The sequence below is a fragment of the Pinus tabuliformis genome, chromosome Q, assembly GCF_031772625.1.
Source record: "Pinus tabuliformis cultivar Carrire ecotype Pingquan chromosome Q, CPIR1, whole genome shotgun sequence".
Lineage (NCBI taxonomy): Eukaryota > Viridiplantae > Streptophyta > Pinopsida > Pinales > Pinaceae > Pinus > Pinus tabuliformis.
Window position 1 is genome coordinate 947,119,588 of NC_142296.1, and position 24,842 is coordinate 947,144,429.

General features: G+C 38.0%; 1 protein-coding gene across 1 annotated transcript in view; it reads left to right on the plus strand.

Annotated features, from left to right (window-relative positions):
* Positions 1 to 17,542: 17,542 nt before the first annotated feature.
* The window catches only part of LOC149222608 (EH domain-containing protein 1-like), a 232,063-nt gene continuing 224,763 nt past the window's right edge, over positions 17,543 to 24,842 (plus strand). The window contains exons 1-2 of the mRNA XM_089385522.1: positions 17,543 to 17,980; positions 18,101 to 18,180. Coding sequence (XP_089241648.1) covers positions 17,896 to 17,980; positions 18,101 to 18,180 — 165 coding nt within the window. The 5' untranslated portion in view covers positions 17,543 to 17,895. The remainder of the gene's footprint in view (positions 17,981 to 18,100; positions 18,181 to 24,842) is intronic.

Below are 24,842 nucleotides of genomic sequence, written 5' to 3' on the forward strand. Positions count from 1 at the left end.
CGGAAGGCGCAGAGGAACATTGGGATGCGCTGCTCCCTCTCCCATCACCGCATTCAGGGAAATCCTTTATATATTCCCGGTATGCAGCCTCAACATCCCACAGTTGGAACTTATTTTCGTAGGCTCCAGAGCGGAATCCCAGCTGAGTCTCACCAAGCTATCTGTGTTACTCTCTGTCAGTCCGAGCATCTACACCCAAGTTCTTTTAGCATCCTTGAGAGCAGTGCTGCTCTCACTAACAGCAAGATAAATCCTCAGAGGCACGGAGATAAGCAAAGACGTAGTGCCAGCAACCACTCAAAGGGCACAATGGAGGAGCAATGTTTTCACTGCAGGGATCTGCAAGCCGAATTTGAAGAAGTTCGAGCTCAACAGAGAGCGTTGGAGGATCAAGTGCGTAGCTTAGAAACCAGGCTTGAAGACCAATGTAAAATCCTCCACGACAAATATAGAGCGGAGATGGCTCTCTTTTTACACAGGGTACACTCCCTTCATGAGCAGTTCAGTGATTTGAGCAATAGATGTAGTCATGCAGAAGAAAGAATCTCAATACTCAAATACATGATGGAAAAGAAAGATGCGACATCCTCCTCCAGCGCAAAGCCGATAGCAACTGACCAGGATCCAGAAGGATCAACAGCGAGGAAGATAAGCCATATTGAGATTGATTAGTAATGTGTTGCAGATGTAAATTTTGGGGTCGCCAGTTTATAGAAATCTATAGTAGTATAAGTAGCACTAGGAGCAGTCAAACTAAAGTCAGAATCAAGGAAAGAAACTGTTTTGTGATTCCTTGGATTCAAAACGCTCTTGAAGCATCTTATGTATGGCAATCTGCCTTCTTTTTTCAGATTAATATATAGCACCCGATCTTTGTCTAAAAAAAATAATAAGATCATAAACATTTATTCTTGCTAAAATGGATTGGCGTTGATGCAAAGATGAAACAAAATAAGAAAAGAGATTTACTCACGACGACTTCTCTGCTTGAATCTCCTTATCTACACCCTAACAATTTCCTTGCCAATACAAATAGAGATATCATGTGCATGCAAGTTACTTTTATTTGTGCCTAAATTTATCCCAACAAGGCAATAAGCCTTGTACAATTAACTTTTGTGTATAGGATTCTAAAAATATATAGTAACTTTCCGCTAATAAAGTATTTTATTTTATTTTATCACACCAACTTAGCCAACGAGACAAATCTGCAAATTGCACAATGTAAAACTAATCTAGTTGTTAGATGATTCTACCCCAATTTATGAAGAGATAGAAATGAGGTTTCTTATGGACTCTGAATCAATAAAACTTGCACAAGATTATCTAGTCTAATTCTACATACAATACCTAAAAAATTGGGTACTGTCCCCAAATTTGGAAATGCAAAATTAACAAGATTTAGGTAATTTCAGATGAATAAAAAATGAAATGGAATTTGGAAATTATAAACCCAAAAAAGACCTTACTAGTGATCAATGAACCCAAAAGGACAATATATAAAACAAACTACAAAAAAATTATTTTCTTAGGTGTTGATCCGAATTTATGCAGGAATGAAACGAAACACAAATTTAAGCAGAAACACAGAGCAACAACGAAAACTAAACTTCAATTAATTTATAACAAATACTGAAAATTGTTTACTTGTAGAATGGAAACAAACTCGCTCGGACAATGGTATCTTATCTTTGAGAAGAGACGTGATGGCTACATGCCTTCAGAACTGTGTTACAATGAGACTCAGATACCTTTTTTTATTATTGAGAAACAATGGAAAACCCTAAACATCCAAAAACCTAACCCTAGGAGATGAAGCGCCAAAGGTTTATGGGCCTTGTTGGGGTTAGTTGGTACATCAACTTCTCAGGGTCATAACTTTGGCATATGCTCTTCGTTTGACGCATACAATACCTCATTAGAAAGATCTATCCGAGGACAAACTTTCAACTTGCAAACTCTTAAAAAAAGTTATGGGTCTACCCATTTTCCAATAAAAAAATTCGTTTAGGGCCTCAAAGCAGCTCTGGAAGTTTAGGACTCGAAAAAGTACCAAAAATACTAAATTGTGCTACAATTAAGAAAACCGAAAAAAACGGTGTTGGGGATTCGTATAAAAACTGTCATAAGACTCATCATTTTTTCTTCTTCCAACAAATATACACATAAAATCTCGCTCCTCTGCAAGAGGCAACACGTCCACTCATTAAAACCATAAAAATACAACACCTGGAAATCATAGCTTAGCATCCAAGTGCTCAAGCTTACTTGTTGTAAACACGGTTGCAAATATTCCTAGGGTGAATCTCCTTCTTTCCTTTGAAAATAACCCAAATACCGCGCTTAGCCTTTAGAGGTGCAACAACCCACAGAGTCTCGATGGGATTCGAGGAAACATGAGGAGGAAGCTTTATGTGTTCCACGTCCTAGCAGTGGTGCTTACCCTTTACGCTAAAGGTTTGCAACATTATAGAGTTCTGCAGGTGCTTACCCTTTACGCTAAAGGTTTGCAACATTATAGAGTTCTGCAGGGCCTCTAGTATCCCATCACGAATTGCAACGTCCTCCTGAAAAATAGCACACGATCAACAAAGAGCCCCGGAGAAACCACGATACTCAACTGGAGCTAAAATATGATCGGAGCCTCCGCTCCCCCTTCAATCAAAATCCCTTCCTCTTCTTCGTTATTCAGAGACCCTGGAATTAAAAGAAACCTGTGGGATTCGAACAGGTGACGACATACACCCAAGAATTTTGTCCCAACGCCAAAGACAACTTCAGACACACCACCGACCACAACACTAACATTAGTTTACTTCTGGGGATATCATCAAATTCCAAGGATAAACATTACCTCTTCCTCAAGAATTAACATGATAAGACATTGAATGAATAGAGCATCTTCTTATATGCATTAATTATAATTTAAGTGTGACTCTAATCCAACATGATAAAAAAAACCACATATTGTTGGGTTTTCCAACTGCCATTTTTATGTTTCTTATAGAGTATTGAACAGAGGAAGAGGAATACGTGAGTTGTGAACTTGCAATTGGCATTGTGGCCATGATGACTATGGAGGATATTGTGCAGTACCAATTGTGTCAAAAATAAAAATTTAAACAAAAGCGTGGTAGAACTATTATTCTTGTTTGTCATCCATTTCCTATTCTCTTGTGACTTCATTTATAGCTTACATGTTTATTTACAATTAATGCCATTGGAATGAATCGATACTAAGGTAAAACTAAACTATTATCCATCCCTGTTTACCTCATATGGAGAGATGTTTGTTACTTTTGGTTGTTCTCTATGATTTCGAGCACATCTCCTTAAGTGTGACTCTAATCATGTCTAAAGGAAATCACCAAGTCTCAATTCTCAAGTAATAAAAATTTAAGTCATCTACAACAACACAAAGATATGTACACAACATGAAGATATGTCATAAAGCTTGTGATTATATGGATATTATACGACAATGTATGTATCGGCACTATCGTCATCCCGTCGCCCCATATAAGGCTCAATGTTTGAGGGACGTATTTTGAGGCACAAAGTAAACATAATTATCACATAGAAATTCCCAATGGAGTAGTACAAAGGCAACTCACGGAGCATCATGTCAATGAGACTTGAACCTCGATGAGGAAGTTATCATTAAACCCTCCCAACCACCTAGGTTACATTCAATCGATAATGTTTGAGGCACATATTGCTTTTCCATCCAATCAAATGACAAATAAATATACTTTTTTTAATTCAAAAATAATAGTGATAATAAATCTAATGTTAAACTTTGCATATTAAAATAATGTGCATAGTACAGACAATTTAATTCATACCAATGGATAATAGATGTCCCTGGGGACTTAATAAATTCTAATACCCATCATATTATTCAACAAGTTCATTGCTAACATCAAACTCATTAGAATTTTGATTTCATCATATTTAATTATATATCTATAATCACTGATATACTTGTAACAACCCTCGTGAAAATTTCATATAATAAAAATTAAAAAATAATAACCACAGTTGATGGGACACTTATTCGAAGTTGAATGTTGGGAAAAACATCATAGCGGGTGTTCATTTCGTTTATTATGGCTAAGGAAATTGGCAAAGGCAATGACTAAGACTTTGGAAAGGGAAAATGGAATTCTTGGCACATTTATTTATGAAAATAATGGAAATTAAGAGAAAAAGAAGGTGAAAGGTCACATGTTGCATGTGAGGAGGAAATTGAAGGAAAATAATGGAAAAAGAAGAAAATAGAGGCCTAATTGATAAAAATGCTTATGAGGATCAGTTGGTACCTTTTGTCAGTTCAATTTTGGAGCTCTCTCATTATTCTCTCTCTCTCTCTCACTCAATCTTGGACACTTAGAGTTTTCTTGGAGCACTTTGGCATTGGATCAAGAAAGACAAAGAAGGCAAGGGGAAGGAAGGAACAAGCAAGGAAGAGCGGGATCAAGCAGTTACAACATGATTCTTTGTAGCTATTGATTCTCATGTGTGATTTCCTTGCTAGATTTGGCATGCATGGTATTACATGTGGTTCTTTTCTGTCATGGTTTGGGTTTTTCCAAGTGTGACAATGTTTTTAGCCTATCCTTGCCATTTCCGAATATCCTTGATGAGATGGGTTCTCATACTTCAGTTAAGCTGGATTTTCAGATGGATTCGAAGTTGAGTGAGGTGGATCTTCGAAATGACAAACACGTGGCCTAGTGGTCCTTGAACCGGACTGTGGATCATGGTAAAGCCACTGGCCTAATAACCCCTGAGCCAGACCGTGGGTTGCGGTAAAGCCAGGATTGTGGGCTTCGGTGGGCCTAGGAATCTTTGACGGTGAATGGCAGGATATATGCTAAAGCCAAGAGGTGGATTGCTCTTCGTTGGGCCTAGTAGTCTCGGGATGGGATGTACAGTAAAGCCTGGAGAGTGGGTCTCGGTGTAGGGCCTAGTGATCCCTGGATTAGATTGTGGATTATGGTAAAGCTTGAGAGACTAGGAGGCACTAAAATTACACACGGTGTAGGTGGAGAACTCTGGTAGCATCCATGCTTGTTTGCTTCTTTTTGGTTGGTTTTGAGTCCCACATTCATGCTTGGAATATGGCATGGGGGTGATTGGATGAAGAGAGATTTGGCTCAACCAATCTTTGGTCGGGTGGAATGTGGTAGTCCCATCCTCGGTTGGTTTCTACATTCATTAATGATAAATTAATTCCCTTGGTTTTTCATCTGTAAATGTATTGGTTTATATGTGGATCATATGTATGTGATTTCCTTGGTATTTCTGTTACTATTATGTTGGTTATGTATATGTTTTATGATAGTGGATATGTATGGCTCTCATCATGTTTTTACTTGGAAATGAATGAACAATGTATCTATGACGTAGTAGATGATTCTGCAGCAAATGATATAAAGGAACAATGCTTCATAGGGATTCCTAGATAAGTATGAGACCCCTATGCTTGAATATGTCATTTACACATGTAGATTACATATTTGTGATATGTTTGACGAAATGCCTGTCATGGCTAGTAGGGGTCCGGTTAAGGGCTTGTTCAAGTATTTGCATTTGCATCATTGTTTCCTTGTTATCTTTCTGTTTGAAGGTGTCATTCAATTCTAGGTAGTGACCTGGGCTCTGGGCCTGAAAAAGTGGCTCAAATCCGAGGGACTCTGGCACAACACTAAGCGAAATAGTCTCTGAACAGTGTCATGCCTTGTCACGAGAGCATCCAAAGCTTCTTAGACGTTGTCAAGCCCATAGGATGGGAGCATCTAGAGGTCAAGTGGTCAAAAACCTCAGTGGGATTGAGAGGTCAGCTACCTGAGTGGTTGGGATGGTTTCTAGGAGTCCTGTAGCTGATGTGGAAGGTTTGTATGTTGTGTTTCCATCGATTCCACTTCCTTAAGGTCACATAGGAGGTTGAATCCAATCATAGTAGCCTCTCGTCACATGTTTACCCTGGTTGGCCGGTTACTTGGGTAGATGTGGGAGGAGGGTGTTACAAAGTGGTATCAAAGCATGGTTCACCTCTTGGACTAGATGGGTAGTGTGTTGGTCATGCATTCATGTCGCTTGCACATGTGTTTTCATCATTGTGGTATATGTGCTTGTTGCACATGCATGGTGTTAGATAGGGTTGTAGCAATGTCGCCATGTGAAAGAGGATGTTGTTGATGGAAAGTGTGTCATCATGAGTGTGTGATTGGTTACACATTGTTATATGTTGCTTACATGTATCATTCTTGTATGTTGGGTTACATGTTGCTACCTGTTGTTACAAGTATTGTCTGTTTATGTTTGATTATATGTGTTTATGTGTGTGCGTTGTCCATGTTTATGTTGGTGTGTTTTCCGCGTGTATGCTGGTGTATCGGCTATGTTTATGATTATGTATTGTCCACGTACATTGGTATGGCTGATGTTGTCATGAATGAGTTCATAGTATGTGTAGTGATATGGTCATGCAGTGATGACTAGACTCTAGCTAGAATGATGTTGCATGTTGGGACACGTAGTTGTTATATGTTTATGTGTTGTTATGATTATGTTTATACATGTATCATGTTGATTTTCATAATCTTGCAAATGAGGTATCCTCCCCAAATTATACTAAGGTACATTGGTTTATTATGACTTGGTTTAGATGACATATTATGCCTTGCAAGAGAAAGATCAAAATGAATAGCAAGATGGTAGACTAAAAAGACTCTCCCCGTGAATTAGATGAGCAGCGTGGTGGGCACTCTTCTGATTTGGCAGACACATTGAGAAGCTTGAAGGAAGAAATAAAAAGTTGTAAGGCAGACAATGACAGGATCATACAGGCACAAGAGAAACAAGTAGAGGTTAATGCAATACTTCTTTAGATTTTGTAAAAATTGCAATGACAAGGGCCACTTCGGATCAACCATGGGCAAGAGGATAGAAATAATGGGTCATATGGCAGTAGGTCTCCTGGTAGGCACAAATCGGATAGATCTGACACGGTGAGAGATGGCAGACTATTGGACACTCTGGATCGGAGGGGTGATGAGTACATGTACTATTCTAACTATGGTTCAGATAGACATCAAGATCATCATCACTATCATCCGTACAGGAGGAGTGATAGGGGATACTTGCCATATGAATTTAAGAAAGCAAAGCCACCTACTTTTGATGGAGATGTGAAGAAGTCGGAAGATGCAAAGGCTTGGATACTCTCGTTGAACAAATTCTTTGAGTTGCATGAGTACACAAATAACATGAAGGCCATAATTTCTATCTCGAACCTGAAAGGTAAAGCAGACATTTGGTGAGAAGACGTGAAGTGGGTTAGAGACATCAGGACAGAGGACTTGAGTTGGCATGAGTTTTGGAGGCTTTTCAGGAAGAAATACTTGTCAAAAAGGTACTATGATAGTAAGGCAAAAGAATTTTATGAGTTAAAGATGGGGTCAATGACAGATGAAGAGTACACGACTAAGTTCCTAGAGCTATTGAGGTATGTATCTTATCTTAAAGATGAAAAGGCTAAAGTTCAACGATTTGTCAATGGATTGCAATTAGCATTCAGAGATCAGATTGAGTATGATGAGCCTCAATCACATGAGGAAGTTATTGGGAAATTGAAGCATTGCCATGAACAATCAAAACATAAGAATGGATATCAGCAAGGATGGAAAGGAAAATACAAAGGTAAAGGTAAATGGCAACTGAAAACAGCAAGGCCTCAGAATGCAGAGGAGAAAGAAAATGTGGCACCTCAAAAGAAGCTTAATGCAGCTAGACATGGACATGGATCACAGCAACAACATTGAGGTGATGGTACTCAAAGGTTGGAGTGTTGGACATGTGGTGAGGAAAACCTTAGGAGAGATTGTTCGCTTAATCAGGGTGGTAGGCCTAAGATATATAGTGCACATGAGGCACAGACTATTGGGGATGTTGGGTAGAGCATTCCTCGTATTTATGTAGTCGTGGACAACAAGCAGGCATAACACTAGGAATCTCTCATTGAGATGGACAAATCTTGGTTAGTGCGGTTGGCTTACAGGTACAAAGAAAAGAGTTCACCATTGGGTAAGAGCTTGTGCATTTAAGTTGAGCGGTATGCCTACAACAACGCACTTGAACATATGCCATTGGGGTCATACAATATGTTATTAGGTATGGACTGGCTATACCTTCACAGGACCAAGACAAATTGTTACGACAAAGCTATTGAGTGCTTGGATGACAATGGGGAACCAAGAGTTTTACAGGGGAAGAAGAAAGCCACATCAGTTAGGATGGTGACAAATATGCAGGCTAAGCGTAGTCACAGGAAATGGTGTGTGCTATTTGTAGCTCATATCTCTAGTGACAAGGGTAAGTAAGTTAAGGATGCATATGTTTTGAGCAGGTACCCAGTTTTACAACAATTTCGGGATGTATTTCTGGAGGACATCTCAGAGTTTCCACCTCATAAGGAGATAGACTTTTCTATTGAGTTGATACCCGGGGCAACTCCAACATCAAAAGCACCTTACAAGATGAGTACACCTGAGTTGGTAGAATCAAAGTTACAGCTAAAAGAGATGCTTGAAAAGGGATACATTATACCAACTGTATCACCATGGGGCGCACCAGTGTTGTTTGTGAAGAAGAAGGATGGTACTCTCATATTTTGCATTGATTACATGCAATTGAACAAAGTGACCATCAAGAACATGTATCTGTTACTAAGTATTAATGATTTGTTTGATCAGTTGAAGGGAGTAACAATGTTCTCTAAGATCGTCTTGAGGTCAGGATGCCATTAGGTATGCATCAAAGAGGAGGACATTTACAAGACAACTTTTCGAACCAGGTATGGGCATTATGAGTTTATTGTAGTTCCATTCGGTTTGACTAATGCTCCAACTACATTTATGTGCTTGATGAATAGTGTGTTGCATCCGTATTTGGATAAGTTTGTTATTGTGTTCATTGATGACATATTGGTATAATATAAAAATGAGGAAGACAATATCGAGCATTTAGTAGCAGTGTTGAGGTTGTTTAGAGAGTAGCAGTTGTGTGCTAAGCTCAACAAGTGCAGTTTCTTTCAGACTGAGGTACACTACTTGGGACATGTTGTTTCCAAGGAGGGCATAACAGTGGATCCATAAAAGATAAGGGCCATCATGGAGTGGGTAGCTCCCAGGAATGTGGATGAGGTGAGATCCTTTATGGGGTTGGCAAGTTATTACCGGAGGTTCATCAGGAACTTCCTACAAATTTCTTATCCTATTACAAAATTTCAGAGGAAAGGTAAGAAGTTTGAATGGAAAAAGGAGTGCGAGGCCAATTTTGAGCAGCTTAAGCAGTTGTTGACACATGCTCCAGTGTTAAAGATTGCAAATCTGGAAAAGGAGTTTGTAGTATGCACATATGCTTGCAAGAGAGGACTTGGTGGGGTCCTTATGCAGGGTGGACAGGTGGTATGCTACGAGTTACGAAAACTAAACAAGCACGAGCAAAACTACCTGACACGTGATCTTGAGTTAGCAGTGATCATACATGCATTGAAGATGTGGAGGCATTATCTTCTTGGCAGGAGGTTTGTACTAATGATTGATCACATTGGATTCAAGTATTTGTTTGACCAACTGAATATGAATGCCAGGCAAGCTAGATGGTTGGCCATGGTCAGTGAGTTTGACTTCGAGAATGGGTACATCAAAGGAAAGGAGAATAGGGTCGCAGATGCTCTTGCAGAAGGGTACAGGTAAATCACATGGCAGTTATGAGCTCCTGTGGGGAAAATTTACAAGATAGGATCTTGCAGGCATGTCAGAATGATGACAAGTATATGGAGATTGTGCACAGGTTGCAATAGAGTGCAGGTAGTGGTATAGGTACAAGTTTTGGTGTACATGATTTGGACTACCATCTCACGGTAGATGGATTGGTCAGATTTAGAGACAGGATATACGTGTCGGACGACAGTGAACTCAAGAAGGTGATCTTGAGGAGTTTCATGCGAAACCATATTCAGGTCACCTAGGCTATCAGAAGACATTGACAATAGTGAAGAGGTTATATTATTGGTCGAATATAAAGAAGGATGTGGCAGAGTTTATAGCTAGGTGTTTGTACTTTCAGATGGTCAAGGTAGAGTGTAAGCACCCAGGTGGACTGCTACAACTGATTGTGATTCCAAAGTGGAAATGGGAGGTCAATTCCATGGACTTTATCACAGGATTGTTGAGGATAGTGCGATAACATGATTCCATCATGGTTGTTGTGGACAAGTTGACAAAGGTTTCACACTTCATTCCATTGAAGCCTACATTCCTAGCTAGTGATGTAGCACATGTATTCATTCGAGATGTAGGCAGATTGCATGTAGTTCCAAAGAAGATTGTGTCAGACAAGGATGCAAAGTTCACTTCCAAGTTTTGGAAGGATTTGTTTGTAGGTTTGGGCACAGAGTTAGCCTTCACTACAACTTATCATCCAAAAACAGTTGGATAGACAAAGAGGGTCAACCGGATATTGGAGAACATGTTGAGGATGTACGTGAAGCATGAGCAATGAAAGTGGGAAGAATATCTTCCACTGGTAGAGTTTGCTTACAACAATGGGTATCAAGAATCTTTTAAGATGAGTCTGCTTGAGTCATTATATGGGTGGATTTGCAATACTCCTATCAATTGGAATGATTCGGTTAACAGGGTATTGATTGGACTAGACATGTTGGCTGAAATGGAATAGGAGATGCAGGTAATCAAGAAGATTTTGAAAGCAACATAAGAAAGGCAGGAGAGATATGCAGATCAGAATAGGTTGTTCAAGGAGTTCCAGGTTGGAGAACAGGTGTACTTGCATATCAAACCAAAGAAGATCTCTTTGTGGATTGGATAATGTGCCAAGTTTCCACTACAGTTTTGTGGACCTTTCAGGATTATTGAGAGGATCGAACTAGTAGCCTATCGACTTGCACTGCCATCCATAGTGAAAATCCATGATGTTTTTCATATATCATTACTTAAGAAGTATGTTAAAGATGTTGATCATGTGATTGACTGGTCTATATTGCAAGTGGAGCCAAATGGAGAATTCCAGCCAGAGTCTTAGTGTATATTGCAGAAAAATGTGCTCATGCTCTGGAACCGAGCAATCGAGCAGGTTAAAGTGCAGTGGAAGCACTTTGGGCCTAATGAAGATACATGGGAGATGTCAGATCAGATGTGGGCTATGTATCCTTCATTGTTTGCTTATTGAGGAAAAGCAGTTTTGGTATGATGTTTGGTATATGTTTTGGCATATGTTTTCGATTAATGTTTTAATATATGTACCTATGTATATGGATGTAAATACCGCCATGAGCTATGTTATAAAACTCCAATAAGTGGTATGTGTGTCATCTCAATATAGTTATCATGATGTGATCATGTCATGTTGTTATGTTATCATGATGGTTTGTTTTTCAATAGGGTGATTATTATAAATACTGCATCAAGCTATGATATAAATCTCCATGGGGAGTATGTTTTCTTTTCAACATTTTTGTTGAGGTATATGTGTGATTGAACACCGAGGAAGGTGTCTCCCAAGGGAGAGGGTTTTGTAACAACCTTGGTGAAAATTCCAAGTAAGAAAAGTTAAAAAAATAACAACCACGGTTGATGGGACACTTATTCCAAGCTGAATGTTGGGGAAAACATCCTAGTGGGTGTTCATTTGGTTTATTATGACTAAGGAAATTGGCAAAGGAAATGGCTAAGGCTTTTGAAAAGCAAAATGGAATTTTTGGCACATTTATTTATGAAAATAATGCAAATTAGGAGAAAAGGAAGGTGAAAGATCACAAGTTGCATGTGAGGAGGAAATTGAAGGAAAATAATGGAAAATGAAGAAAATAGAGGCCTAATTGATAAAAAGGCTTATGAAGATGAGTTGGTACCTTTTGTCAGTTCAGTTTTGGAGCTCTCTCATTATTCTCTCTCTCTCTCTCTCTCTCACTCTTGGACACTTAGAGTTTTCTTGGATCAATTTGGCATTAAATCAAGAAAGGAAAATAAGGCAAGAGGAAGCAAGGAGCAAGCAAGGAAGGGCGTGATCAAGCAACTACAACAAGATTCTTTGCAGGTATTGATTTGCATGTGTGATTTCCTTGCAAGGTTTTGCATGCATGGTATTGCAAGTGGTTATTTTCTGTCACGGCATGGGTTTTTCCAGGTGTGAACGTGTTTTTAGCCTAGCCTTTGCCATTTTTGGATAACCTTGATGAGATGGGTTCTCATACTTCGGTAGAGCTGGATTTCCAGATCGATTTGAAGCTGAGTGAGGTGGATCTCTGAAATGAAAAACACATGACCTAGTGGTACCTAAACTGGACTGTGGATCACGGTAAAGCCACTGGCCTAGTAACCCCTGAGCAAGACTGTGGGTTGCAGTAAATCCAGGATTGTGTGCATCAATGGGCCTGGGAATCCTTGCCGGTGAATGGCGGGATATATGGTAAAGCCAAGAGGTGGATTTCTCTCTGTTGGGCCTAGTAGTCCCGAGATGGGATGTACATTATAGCCTGGAGAGTGGGTCTCAGTGTAGAGCTTAGTGATCCTTGGATCAGACTGTGGATTACGGTAAATCCTGAGAGACTATGAGGCATTAAAATTCCTCATAATGTAGGTGGAGAACTCTGGTAGCATCCATGCTTGTTTGGTCTTGTTGGTTGGTTATGAGTCCCACATTCAAGATTGGACTATGGCACATGGGTGATTGGTTGAAGAGAGATTTGGCCTAGCCAATCTATGGTCGGGTTGAATGTGGTAGTCCCATCCTTGGTTGGTTTCTACATTCATTAATGATAAATTCATTCCCTTGGTTTTTCATGTGTAAATGTATTGGTTTATATGTGGATCATATGGCTGTGATTTCCTTGGTATTTTTGTTGCTATTATGTTGGTTATGTATATGTTTTATGACAGTGGCTATGTATGGATCTCATCATGTTTTTATTTGTAAATGAATGAAAAATGTATCTATGACCTAGTATATGATTATGCAACAAATGATATAAGGGGAAAATGCTTCATAGTGATTCTCAGATAAGTATGAGACCCCTATGCTTAAATATGTTGTTTACTAGATTACATATTTGTGATATGTTTGACGAAATAACTGTCATGGTTAGTAGGGGTTCGATTAAGGGCTTGTTCAAGTATTTTCATAATTGTTTCCTTGTTATCTTTATGTTATGAACGTGTCATTCAATTCTGGACAGTGACCTAGGCTCTGGGCTTGAAAAAGTGGCTCAAATCCCATGGACGTTGGCACAACACTGAGCAAGATAGTCGTCCTTGGACGTTGGCACAACACTGAGCAAGATAGTCATCCTTAGACGTTGGCATGCCTTGTCATGAGAGCATTCAAAGCCTCCTAGACGTTGTCAGGCCCATAACATGGGAGAATCCAGATGTCAAGTGGTCAAAAACCTTAGTGGGTTCCAAGGGCCAACTACCTGAGTTGTTGGGATGGTTCCTGGGAGTGTTGTAGCTAGTGTGGAAGGTATGTATGTTGTGTTTCCGTCAATTCCACTTCCTTAAGGTCACATAGGAGGTTGAATCCAATCATAGTAGCCTCTCGTCACATGTTTACCCTGGTTGGCTGGTTACTTAGGTAGATGTGAGAGGAGGGTATTACAATACTAATTATAAATCAAAATACCCATCGTATTATTCAACAAGTTCATTCAAAATATTGAACTTGTTAGAGTTTTGATTTGATCATATTTAATTATATATCTATGATCATTGATATACTCATTATAAATCCCAATACCCATCATATTATTATACATGTCGATAGGCATATAATATAGAAATTGGTTTTCATTGACTAATAATTACTTGATGGTTAACTGTCAAGTTTGTTGTATTTTAACCAAAGTTTTTGGGGTACGAAAATATAATCTATATTCATCACACTTATAACAAGGTAGTCCATACCTCTAGTGGCAAGTCCCCTTTTAAAATTTGTTTTAGGCATTTGTCGTGCTTGCCTTGGATGTTATATGGACAACATGGAGGAGTGAAGGAAGAAGTCATAGGAGAAGCATTAAAATAAAATAATTTTGTTGAAAATAATAGGTAGATTCATTTGCAAGTAAATGAGACATTGAAAAAATCACAAGAAAATTACAAGGCCCAACATGATTAGCATAGAAATAAGAAGATATTAAAGGTGAGAAACAAGGTTTGGTTGTTGTTGAACAAAGAACGATTGTAGAGGCTTTGTAGTATGGTCCTTTTGAGGTATTGGAGAAGGTGAGTGATAATGCCTATAGACTTAATCTACCATGTATATGCACATTTACTCAGTAATGAATATGGAAAATATGGAATTCTATGAGCCTTCCATGTTGCATCAGGAAACTAAAGAGCAGGTCTTACCTATTATAGAAAATTTACCACTAGAAACTTAGGCAAAATTGACAAAAGATAAGTTTTCATAGAAGTCTAGAACTACTAGATAGGGGAATCTTGGACTTTGGAAAATTGGGTTGAAAGGACAATTTCCAAGCAAGGAAAAATGGAGCTATAAGGAGAAGGTAGAGGAAAATTTTCCTCACCTCATTCAGTAAAAGCTTTTGGGGTTGAAATCTTCCCTAAATAAGGAGGTATGATCTAGAGTCGTTATTTAATTTTTCATCTATTTTGGTAACCTTTTTTATTTTTTTTTGTGGGGGTGGGGGGGGAGGGGGAATTAGAGGACTTCGTTGGCAGAGCCCATTTTATTGGCCAATCCCAATTTCGAAATTTGGGGTTTGTAACTTTTCAATGTCATTTTAAGGTATCAAATGACATGTTTTGGGGTCAAAACTTTTACAAACATATTTCCTAAACCCTTAATGATGTTTAACACAATGACACTTTCCCAAACATGTGAAAATCACCTTAATTAGAGCTCATATGTGGAAGTTATGCCCCCTACAAGTTCGCCTACCTTTTTTATCATCATGGCATTGAGTGGATGCCCTGTCAGCATCCTTTACACAAGCATGTGGGCTAGCCATGTGTGGAATTTCAAAATGACTATATGTTCCCCTAATCATTCTCGGGGGTGTTTCTAGAATTCTCATCCCCCCGTTTTATGGATCAATAAGCCATCATTTTGAATCAGTGAAGATACTTGGGCGATCTGCTCTCTGGTACCCTCGAGTGAGGATGAAAGAAACATATGATAGGGGAATTGTTCATATCATAATGTTGTTTGATGAAGATAGTATAGGGAAAAATTATGTTGCTTTGTGGAGGTTGGTGGTGGTGAGCTCCTGTAGGTCGATTGGCTTGGTTTTTATAGCATCTTCCTCTTCCTCTTAGAGACTATCTATCTTGGATCTTCGACCATGGTACATGTATATCAGTGGTATCTCTCTGGCTCCTTTTTTCTTTCTTTTTCGTGATTGGTATCCATTGTCTAGTGTTAAGATAGTCTTGTGGGCTCCCCCATGGCAATTTGCTTGTATATATTGATCCTCATATGTGCATTATTTCCTTGTGGCCCAGTCTTGATGTTCTATCTTAGTTGTGCCCTTTTCTTGTGAATTTTGTGGAATTTGTGATTTCAAGGCACTTCTGGATTTTCTACTTACGCTGCTCTGTCTCCTCTTGTATGAACAAGGGACTCTGATGGAATCCTCAATGAATCTCAAAATAACATCAAGGCAGGATGACTCCCTAGTGGAGAAGGCATTGAATTTTACGTTTTGTGTGACCTATTTGTATGGCATCTAGGTTACAATGTTTTTGTAGATAAACAAGACTCTCATGGTTATTTCAAATGAAGATTGCACCAATATGAGGATCATGCATCAAAAGAACCTTCTTTTCTCTATAGGAATCCAAATCAACAAAAATATCTCAGTTCTAAAAGTACAGGGGAATCTTGTGTTTTCTCTGTTAAAAGAGATGAATAGACAAATGGACCAACCCTGCTAGGAAACTCTTGAAGAAGACAACGCCTCTAAAGGCTTCCAAACTCACAATTAACTTTAGGAATGAAATACACTTTTTGCTTTATCACTTCTGGCGATGCTACAAGAGTTGTATCGGGATAATTAGAGTTGCATATGTGAAGAATATGGAAAATAGGAAATGTAGGAATTTAGAAACATAAATTATGGAGAAAGTTTCTCCTAATATTGGCACATAATCCCTGAGTTTTATGCTCATATCCTTTTAATATAAAAAATTTGTGTTTCTTGTTAAAAAAAACAATATACCAAAGTATATGTTTTAAAATATATTAAAAATAAAAAATAAACATAAAAGACAACAATATCCCTTTCTACATGTGACATGTCATTGCAAACCCAACTTTTAACTAGATACATTTAGCAAATTAATTTTTAATGTTGAAACATGAAATGTTTGATGTACAACTTGTACATATGCAAACTATTATTATAAAAACTATGATTGCACTGAGAGTCACTCTCCAACCCACTATGGTATAGACAACAATATCCCTTTCTACATGTGACATGTCATTGCAAACCCAACTTTTAACTAGATACATTTAGCAAATTAATTTTTAATGTTGAAACATGTACTGTTTGATGTACAACCTGTACATATGCAAACTATTATTATAAAAACTATGATTGCACTTCGAGTCACTCTCCAACCCAATATGGTACAGATGTTGTAACGTAATGTAATATCGTGTAAACATTTTGAGTTGATCAAAATAAAAAAAATAAAAAAACTTAAAATTAATAATTATATTTATAATTAATTATTAATAATAATTAAACTACCCTATATCTATCTTACCTAACCCCAAATAAAATATCTTTTTATTCTAAAAGAGATTTGCATCTAAATAGATCTAATCTCTCTCAATACTCAACAAATCCAAAATTAAAATAAATATATACTAATATTTAATAACACAAATATCATAAATAATTATCATTTTATTTTAAAAGAAATTTACATCAAAATAAATTTAATCCCTCTCAATACTCAACCAATCTAAAATTAAAATAAATATAAATTAATATTTAATAACCCAAATATCATAAATAATTACCTATTAATAGAAAATTAAAAATATACTATAAATTTTTTAAATTTCACCTTAAATAAATCTAAACTAATAATTTTAAAATATAGGCCACATTAAAACAATAATAATAACACTACACTTGGAGTACAAGCATGTTAAACAAACATGAGCCCAATACAAATTTGGCTCAACAACATTTCATTGAAAACTAAATTCATGTACACTTAAAGCTAAAGATATTTCAACAAAATTAATGACTCCTTAAAATAATACTAAGAGCACATATATACCAGGCTCATTTTACTTCGTGTAAATTTAGAATAAAAAAGCAAAACACTTTATGAAAAAGTCAAAAGTATTAAAGCAAACTTAACCTCTACACAATTCAAGATAAAATAATTAAGGAATATAAAACAAAAATTAAAAGAGAGAACTAGTCTTCTCAAAATATGAATCTTAATATGTAACTATACAATAATGAATGAGTCCCTCAATTTGATTTGATGAGAGAAAAGGGTTAGAGATATCGCGCACGCATGCTTGCTTGGTTTGGGGTGAGCGTGGAAATTAATTTATAACGGAAGGGAAGCGGTGCTTGTGAAAATTCACTGTGACCGATTGTTTCCTTAATCTCCGCAGTAATAATAATATACCCCGTATACATCCTGCAACCTTTAATTACCGCCTCTGCCCGCATAAGGATCATGTTCCCAATATACCCTTCAAATTTCCGCTGCTGCTTGCAGAAGCATTGATCTGTAATCTGCCCGCTGTTTTCTTTTAAAAGGATCTGGCCATTATCCCGAATTAACAAACAAGCAGAACAAGTCCCATCGAAGAGAAATGGACATCTTAGATGTGAGGCTAAACAATCATTCAAAGCACGACGAAAAGCTTTACAGAGAGTGGTTCGAGCAAGCCGATGCAGGTACTCTTTCAGTGTTTGATTGATGGATTTGGGATTTGGGAACTTAAGCTTCTGCTACTTTGAGTTTTCTATCTGTAATTTGATTCTTCAGATTAAGTTCCTTGTATGGGATGAATGCAGATGGAGATGGACGCATCACCGGAAACGATGCAGTCAACTTTTTTTCCCTGTCCCAGCTCCCAAGACAGGAACTTAAACAGGTTTGATATCAGCAGCTTCTCACGTTTAATTTGGATCATATCAGCGGCACACAGCTGTATGTGTTTTGTTTTTATGGCACCCTTTCAGTTTCTGGTATTTGCATTATTTTATAAATAAAAGGGCAAACTGGGATCTGTTAGATTCCCATTCAGTCCCTACATTTGCACTTTACAGAATTGTGACGTTCGATGCATTTGATCAAGTTAATTGTTTATGGTTCTGATCTCTTTTGTACCGTAATAAAAATATTTTTCAAATTCAGCTTCAGCATATAGCACTTTGCTAAAAATTGTGTAAGATATCAACTCTAATGTGTTCCTTAGATATACTTCATGGTTAACTACATTGTAAAACAGAGGAGCGGGCCATGGCAAGCTAAACTCCCTAGGTAACTGAGGGCTTATTCATTACTGTTGGTTGGATACCTTCAATGAACAAAAACGTAAGCCGAATGAACAGAATTTTGATCTTAATTTGGTCGTTATAGTACCCAATTTCTGGTTCCCAAGTGGGCCCCTACATTTCTAGGGCTGCTGTCGTTAGTATTTGAAAATGTCAAATGCCAACAGTCACTCCAAACATTTAGATCCCCCTTACCCTCCTCTCCCAGTAAGAGTCATACAAATTACACGATCAGGGTTCACAATATGTGTGTGTATACTCTGGAGTCTGAATTACTAGTCTACTAGGATGACAAGTACGCTTGGAGTTTGTGATAACATGTACAACCTTGGAGAGTCCAACCTTCTCAATTCCATTCTGGGAGACCTCAGATTGAAAATATTTATCTTTCATCCTTTATTTACAATCAAATTATCAGTTGATTTCAACAAGTACGGCCTTGCCTGAGAGGTCAGAATTATGCTCAACAATGAATGATGATTGATACTTGTCCATTGATCCATCATACTGGAGCACCTCATCCTCATCCAAATCTGATTTTAAATTTCCTTCTGCCATCGAATCTTAGACTCGTCTCTATCGAGTATTCTGATTCTTAGTTTGTTGTCACTTGGAGATAAAAGTGAGGGAAAGCAACAGGTGCTTTCTAGGACATTTCCTTACGACAAGGAGTGGAATTGAAAGCAATGCAATTTGGGATAAAAAGAACTATTTTATTAACTCTTTGCACGTTCCCTTGTTTGTACATTTTACAGCCCCATCAAGGTTGCTTCAACAACCCTCCTTTTTGTGTCATCATTTCCATTTTAAGACACCACTTGCATGCTCACTAGTGTTAGTTTTTGTAGCATTGGATGTGCTCTAGCCTTGAAATTCTGTGGAGCGGCTAAAATACATGAGATCTCCAAAACCAGAAAAATCGTTTATGGAAATGACTTAATTAGATTATTAGTCATTTTTTTAAATATTCCCTGAAGCCTAAACTTAAGGAATATGACTAATTAATCCTAATTAATTATGTTAAGGTATGAATGTTCTAGAAATTCACACTGATCGACCTCAAGTTAATCTTAGCCATCGATTAAGATCTAATCTTGGCCGTTGAAGTCTCAATAGAGGATTATAAGAAGTTGATGGGGTTTGGAGAAGACACTTGAGTAGTTCGATTTCATGAGCATATCGATTTCCTGAGTAGCAACATTTAGCTGCCAGAGAGAGAACCAGAGAAATTGAAGCAGTGAGAGAGGCGCAGTGTCCGTGAAGCAAGAGGAAGGATTCCAAGTTTGGTGAGTGCATTTGCAGAAAGGCAGAGGAGCCACAGTGAGACTGATGCAGAGCATCGCAGTAGCCTCTAGAGGCAATTTCGTATCTGCTGGGGAAAGCCAAGTTTCAGTGCCAAAAGTTGGAAAGAGTTTCTGAAGGCCAAGAGAGACATTTTCCCAGACAACAATAGACCAGACGGCTTGAGGAGAAGTTGTTCCGAATTGAGTGCAGAAGTGATTGCGCTAGGGTGACGCAGTGACTACCATAGCCAGTTTGGACGACTCAATTTGAGTTGAGATCAGTGCCCAGATTTGCCTTTGGAGTGAGGAAATTCCTCACTAGATTTTTCTTGCCAATATTTCTCTATAGGATTGCCAGTTTCGGTATCCAGTTGTACTCAGAATATTTCATTGCTGCATAATAATAAAACCCTCAACTGCTCACTGATTTTCCCAAGTTGGGTTTTTTTCCGGGGACATTGGTCCAAAAATAACTGTCATTTAATGTGTGTGTGCTAGTATTTCTTCCAACATTTCTTTCTTCTGCAGTTTTAGTTGTGTAGGTTGCAGTGTGATTGATTTAGTATTTGCTGTAGCAAACAACGAATAAATTGTTAAAAAATAATTTAACTATTAGGAGAATTATTTCCAGTTGTTGCAATAAGATTCCATATTGGAATTTTCACAACTAGGGGCTTCAACTTGGGACATAGTGAAAGTTTGTTAGATTTTGAGTCTCGAGATAAGCAAAAAGTTCAAGACCACCTTCTTACGAGTTGTCATCCTTATCTATCGATGAGGTGTTGTCATTATCCTCTGATGAGTTGTCAGTGAGATCAAATCTAGAGGTGGTTAAATCAATGTACTATAAGTTGATATCACGAGATGAATACATGTGTTGAGAATGGCTTAAAGCCTTTTCTGCCAAGTTCTTTGCTTACTTGCATTCTGTTTCTTAACATGGAATCAAAGCCCCTTTAGGCTTAGGGGCCTATTCGTTCAAAGGTGGTGATCCATGGGAGTTTGTTGAAGAGTCAATTGTGTGAAAATTTCAACTATTGTAGCAACTGGAAATTATTCGTGTAATTGGTTAATTATTAAGCACTTTATTTGCTATGGCAAATAACGAATAAAATCACAACTGAAATTTTCACCATAAAAACGTTGTAGAAAATAAACTTGAAACTGAGAAATAATATGCACACACACAATAGAATTTTGACAAAGTTATTTTTGGAAAAACCCAAGGAGGGAAAATTGGTGCAGCAGATGAAGGTTTTATTATTATATGCAACAACAAAAATTTTGAGTAAAAATCTGGATGACAATATGGCTATCCTCTAGCAAAATATACTGCTAAAATTATTTGGAGGAAATTCCTCCCTTTTGCAAACGAACTCGGCCCCTCTAGCCCTGCTTGCACTTCCTCCCGACAACTCGTACTGCCTAGAAATGCGCATTGATTGGCTCAAATAATTTTCTCTGCTTGCTAGCTGGCTTAGGATGAGCCACCTTGCCTCCTCCTTGCCTTGGAAGTGACTCACTCTTCCTTTCGGGTTATCTCCCTGTCTTCCGCAATGGAAATGATCTCTTTTTGGCACTTCAAACTGGGGTTTCTCGCTGCTCGCATTGGCTTCTCAGCCTCTCTGCAGAAATAATTTGGCCTCACAACTATTGTTGCTCTGTTGCTGAGAAACTCTGTTGGAAATGACTCTTCTGCTCCCTCAGTTACTGCCACTCGATCATTAACTTGAATTCTTTTCTAGCTGAACTCTACACTTTGAGAAATTCGATTTGCCCTGATCACTGAGTGTCTCTGGTGTGTTATTCTCCAACCCCATCAACCTCCTCTTATAATCTCTATTTGGATCACCAACGGCCACGGTTTCAGCCTTATCGATGGCTGAGATCATCTCTAAGTTGATCCATGTGAGTTTCTAGAGAATTCTCACATTTCTCAATTAATTCCTATTAATTAATCAATTTCCCTAAGTTAGTCTAGGCATTTTTAATTATCGATCAATTAATTTAATTGAGCCGTCTCTAGGTGGTATTTCCAGAAACGATTTCTGGGTTTGGAGATCTCTTGTGTTTTTGTTGAAATTAGTGAGAAAAGTGATTCCTTGATTTGTGCCTTAATTCAAGGAGTCGAAGTTGAGTTCCTAAAATTTAGGAGTTTCCCTAAAAATTAGGAGTGCATGAGGCAATTAGCTGATGTGTTAAAAATTGGAAGTCAAGTTCTGGGATTTTCTAGTGTGAGTTAAATTGGGCACTAAAAGCTTAAGTGGAGTTAGCCTCCTAAATTTTAGGAGAATCCAGTTAACTAGTTCTGTTGACTTTTGTTAACTAGAAAAAACTCTAGTTCCTAGTGTGAGTTAAATTGGGCACTAAAATCTTAAGTGGAGTTAGCCTCCTAAATTTTAGGAGAATCTAGTTAACTAGTTCTGTTGACTTTTGTTAACTAGAAAAACTCCAGTTCAATTCCTTAATTAGAAATTCACTAATTTTAACCATTTGAATTGCCTTTAAAAGAAGGAACGAAGGCACAAGTTTAATCATTGTTTTGGTGACGAGTTGGTGAGACCAAGCAATAGGAAGCACAAGGTTATGCGTGGAGCTTGTGAGAGAAGGTGAACAAGCCTAGGAAAGGCTTGTTGGAATTGGAGAAGGACGAATTCCTTGGGTAAGGAAGCAGAGATCAGAATTCTTGCATATGTTTCAAGCTTAGATTAAGCAGGGAAAACAAGGTTGTTTTCAGATTGAAACAATTGTACTGTAAGAGATCTAATGCTCAATTTCTTCAATAAATTCTCAATAATCAAGTAGAGGGTTTTCCTAGTGGGGTTCCTTATAAAAATTGTGTTGTTCAATTGCGTGATTGTGCTTTTATTTCTGTTCGTAATTCTGCTGCAAATCGAGTAGAGAAACTCTGTGTTTGTAAGAAAAGAAAGTGTTATTCAGATTGTTCTTATCAACAGATCAGAATTTCATGGATTTTCTACATGGTATTAGAGCCCGGAGCAAAATAAAATAACACATCCAAGTGCGATGATTCGTAGAAAACATCATTTGAAATAGGTTGCAGATCAGAAGGAGCCCTAGCCGAAGATAAGAAGCACTGTTTTGGGGCCGAGTTTGATTGGGAGTGCAGGCCGTGAGTTGGAGAAGCAAGTTTGGGCTGGTTTTGTGCATAAGTTTTGATCCTATTCTCTGTGATCAAATTGTTCAAGGCTCTGTGTTTTTACAGGAGGGATCGAGCTCTAGTTTAGGGCTGGTCTGTGCTCATAAAAGTGTTGCAACAACAGTGCATGTAGGGTTGGTAATTGCACAGGAAGGGAGGAGTCTTGGAAGGGAGACAACAAGGCATTCTAAGCAAGTTGAAGCCTATTTGGAGGGTTGTAGCAGTTGCTACAGGTAGCTCTAACCAGGGCCAAGAGCCACAAAAAATATTGCATAAGCCGAGAAGGAGATGATGGTCAGTATGTGGCTAGAGGAGTTGGTACTGTTAGCTTTCAGAGGGAGTTAGGTAATTCCCTTCATCTCAAAGATGTTCTTTATGTTCTAGGACTAAGGCAGAATCTTGTTTCATTAGCCACCCTTGAGGAAAAGGGATAGCAGAGGTAAGGCTTACCTCCAACACTCAACTTCTGGATGTAAGAAGCATATAGGTGTGAGGGTTGTTGAGAAATCTAGGACAACGAGATTAGGTGATTTCTCTTACTTTGATAACTGCTTGTGATGTATTTTTACTTAACTTGATTATCTTCTTCTTTCACTTGATTATAGTTAGTGTTCTTATCATCAAACAACTACCAAACAATAAATAACAATGAGACAAGAGAACACAAAATATAGGCGATCAACCAGGGCCAAAACCTCTCCAGTTGAGAGGAAAACCACAAGAATTCTTCTCTTCTTATAGAACTTCAATTGACGAATTCTAAGACTTGTGAACCTTGACCAAGTCCCTCCAAGATCAAGTCAAATCTTTCCTGCTTCCCAACAACTTTGACCTTAGCAACTTTTGCAATTTCGATTCCTAGAAGATTCTTCTACACCTTCGACCTCCCAGCAGATTCTTCTGCAACTTCGATCTGCCCAGCAAATTCTTCTGCAACTTCGACTTGCCCAACAAATTCTTCTGTAGAAATCCTAGCCTTTGCACGTGTGGAAAAAAATGGTAGATTCTTCCTCCTTTCCTCTTCACTTGAGTTGATTCTCTCTCCTAGAGAACTCAGCTTGCAAAGTGTCCTTGATGATGCCCTAATTTGACTTCTGCAACTCGGCCTCTTCTGCTGCAATAAGTGCCCTAATCCTTTCGCACGTGTGGAGAGAAGTAGCCCAAAAACAATCCAAAGATCTCGTCCTTTTTCTTCTTCCTTTGTCCTTCTTTTCTTCGCACCTTTTTCTCTCTTGTGATCGAACTTGTGTGAGTGAAGTGAGTGCCCAAAGTGAGGTCGAAGTCTCCCTTATATATAGGTCTTTCATTGGGTCAAATTGCTCCTTTTAGGCTGACTTGTCCATGTGTGTAGGCCGACTTGATCTTTGCATTATGACGAGGTCTTGGAGGGCCTTTTGACTCAAATACATTTTTCTTTACAATATGTAACATGCCCAAATGGGTCTTCAATACATGACAATGACTCAATTGACTTGTAGAATAAATAACAAGCCTTAGAAGCACTCAATGGGTGCTTGACCTAAAAATAAATTTCCTTTGAGCATCAAACCCATGCCTCAAGAACAACAATAATAAATTTATTTTTCTTTTTACATCAAATAAATAAAATCATGATTACATATGTCATTATGAAGACCGAATCTAGTTACATATTTCAACACTCCCTCTTAACTAGGGGGGTATTCATAATTCAAACAAGGTACTTGGATATTCTTAATCTGAAGAATTCTCATAAGAAGAGTCAGATTGGTAAGCCATCTACTTACATCATACTGATCGACATTGTCGCATAGTAAGGCCTTGACTAACAACTCTA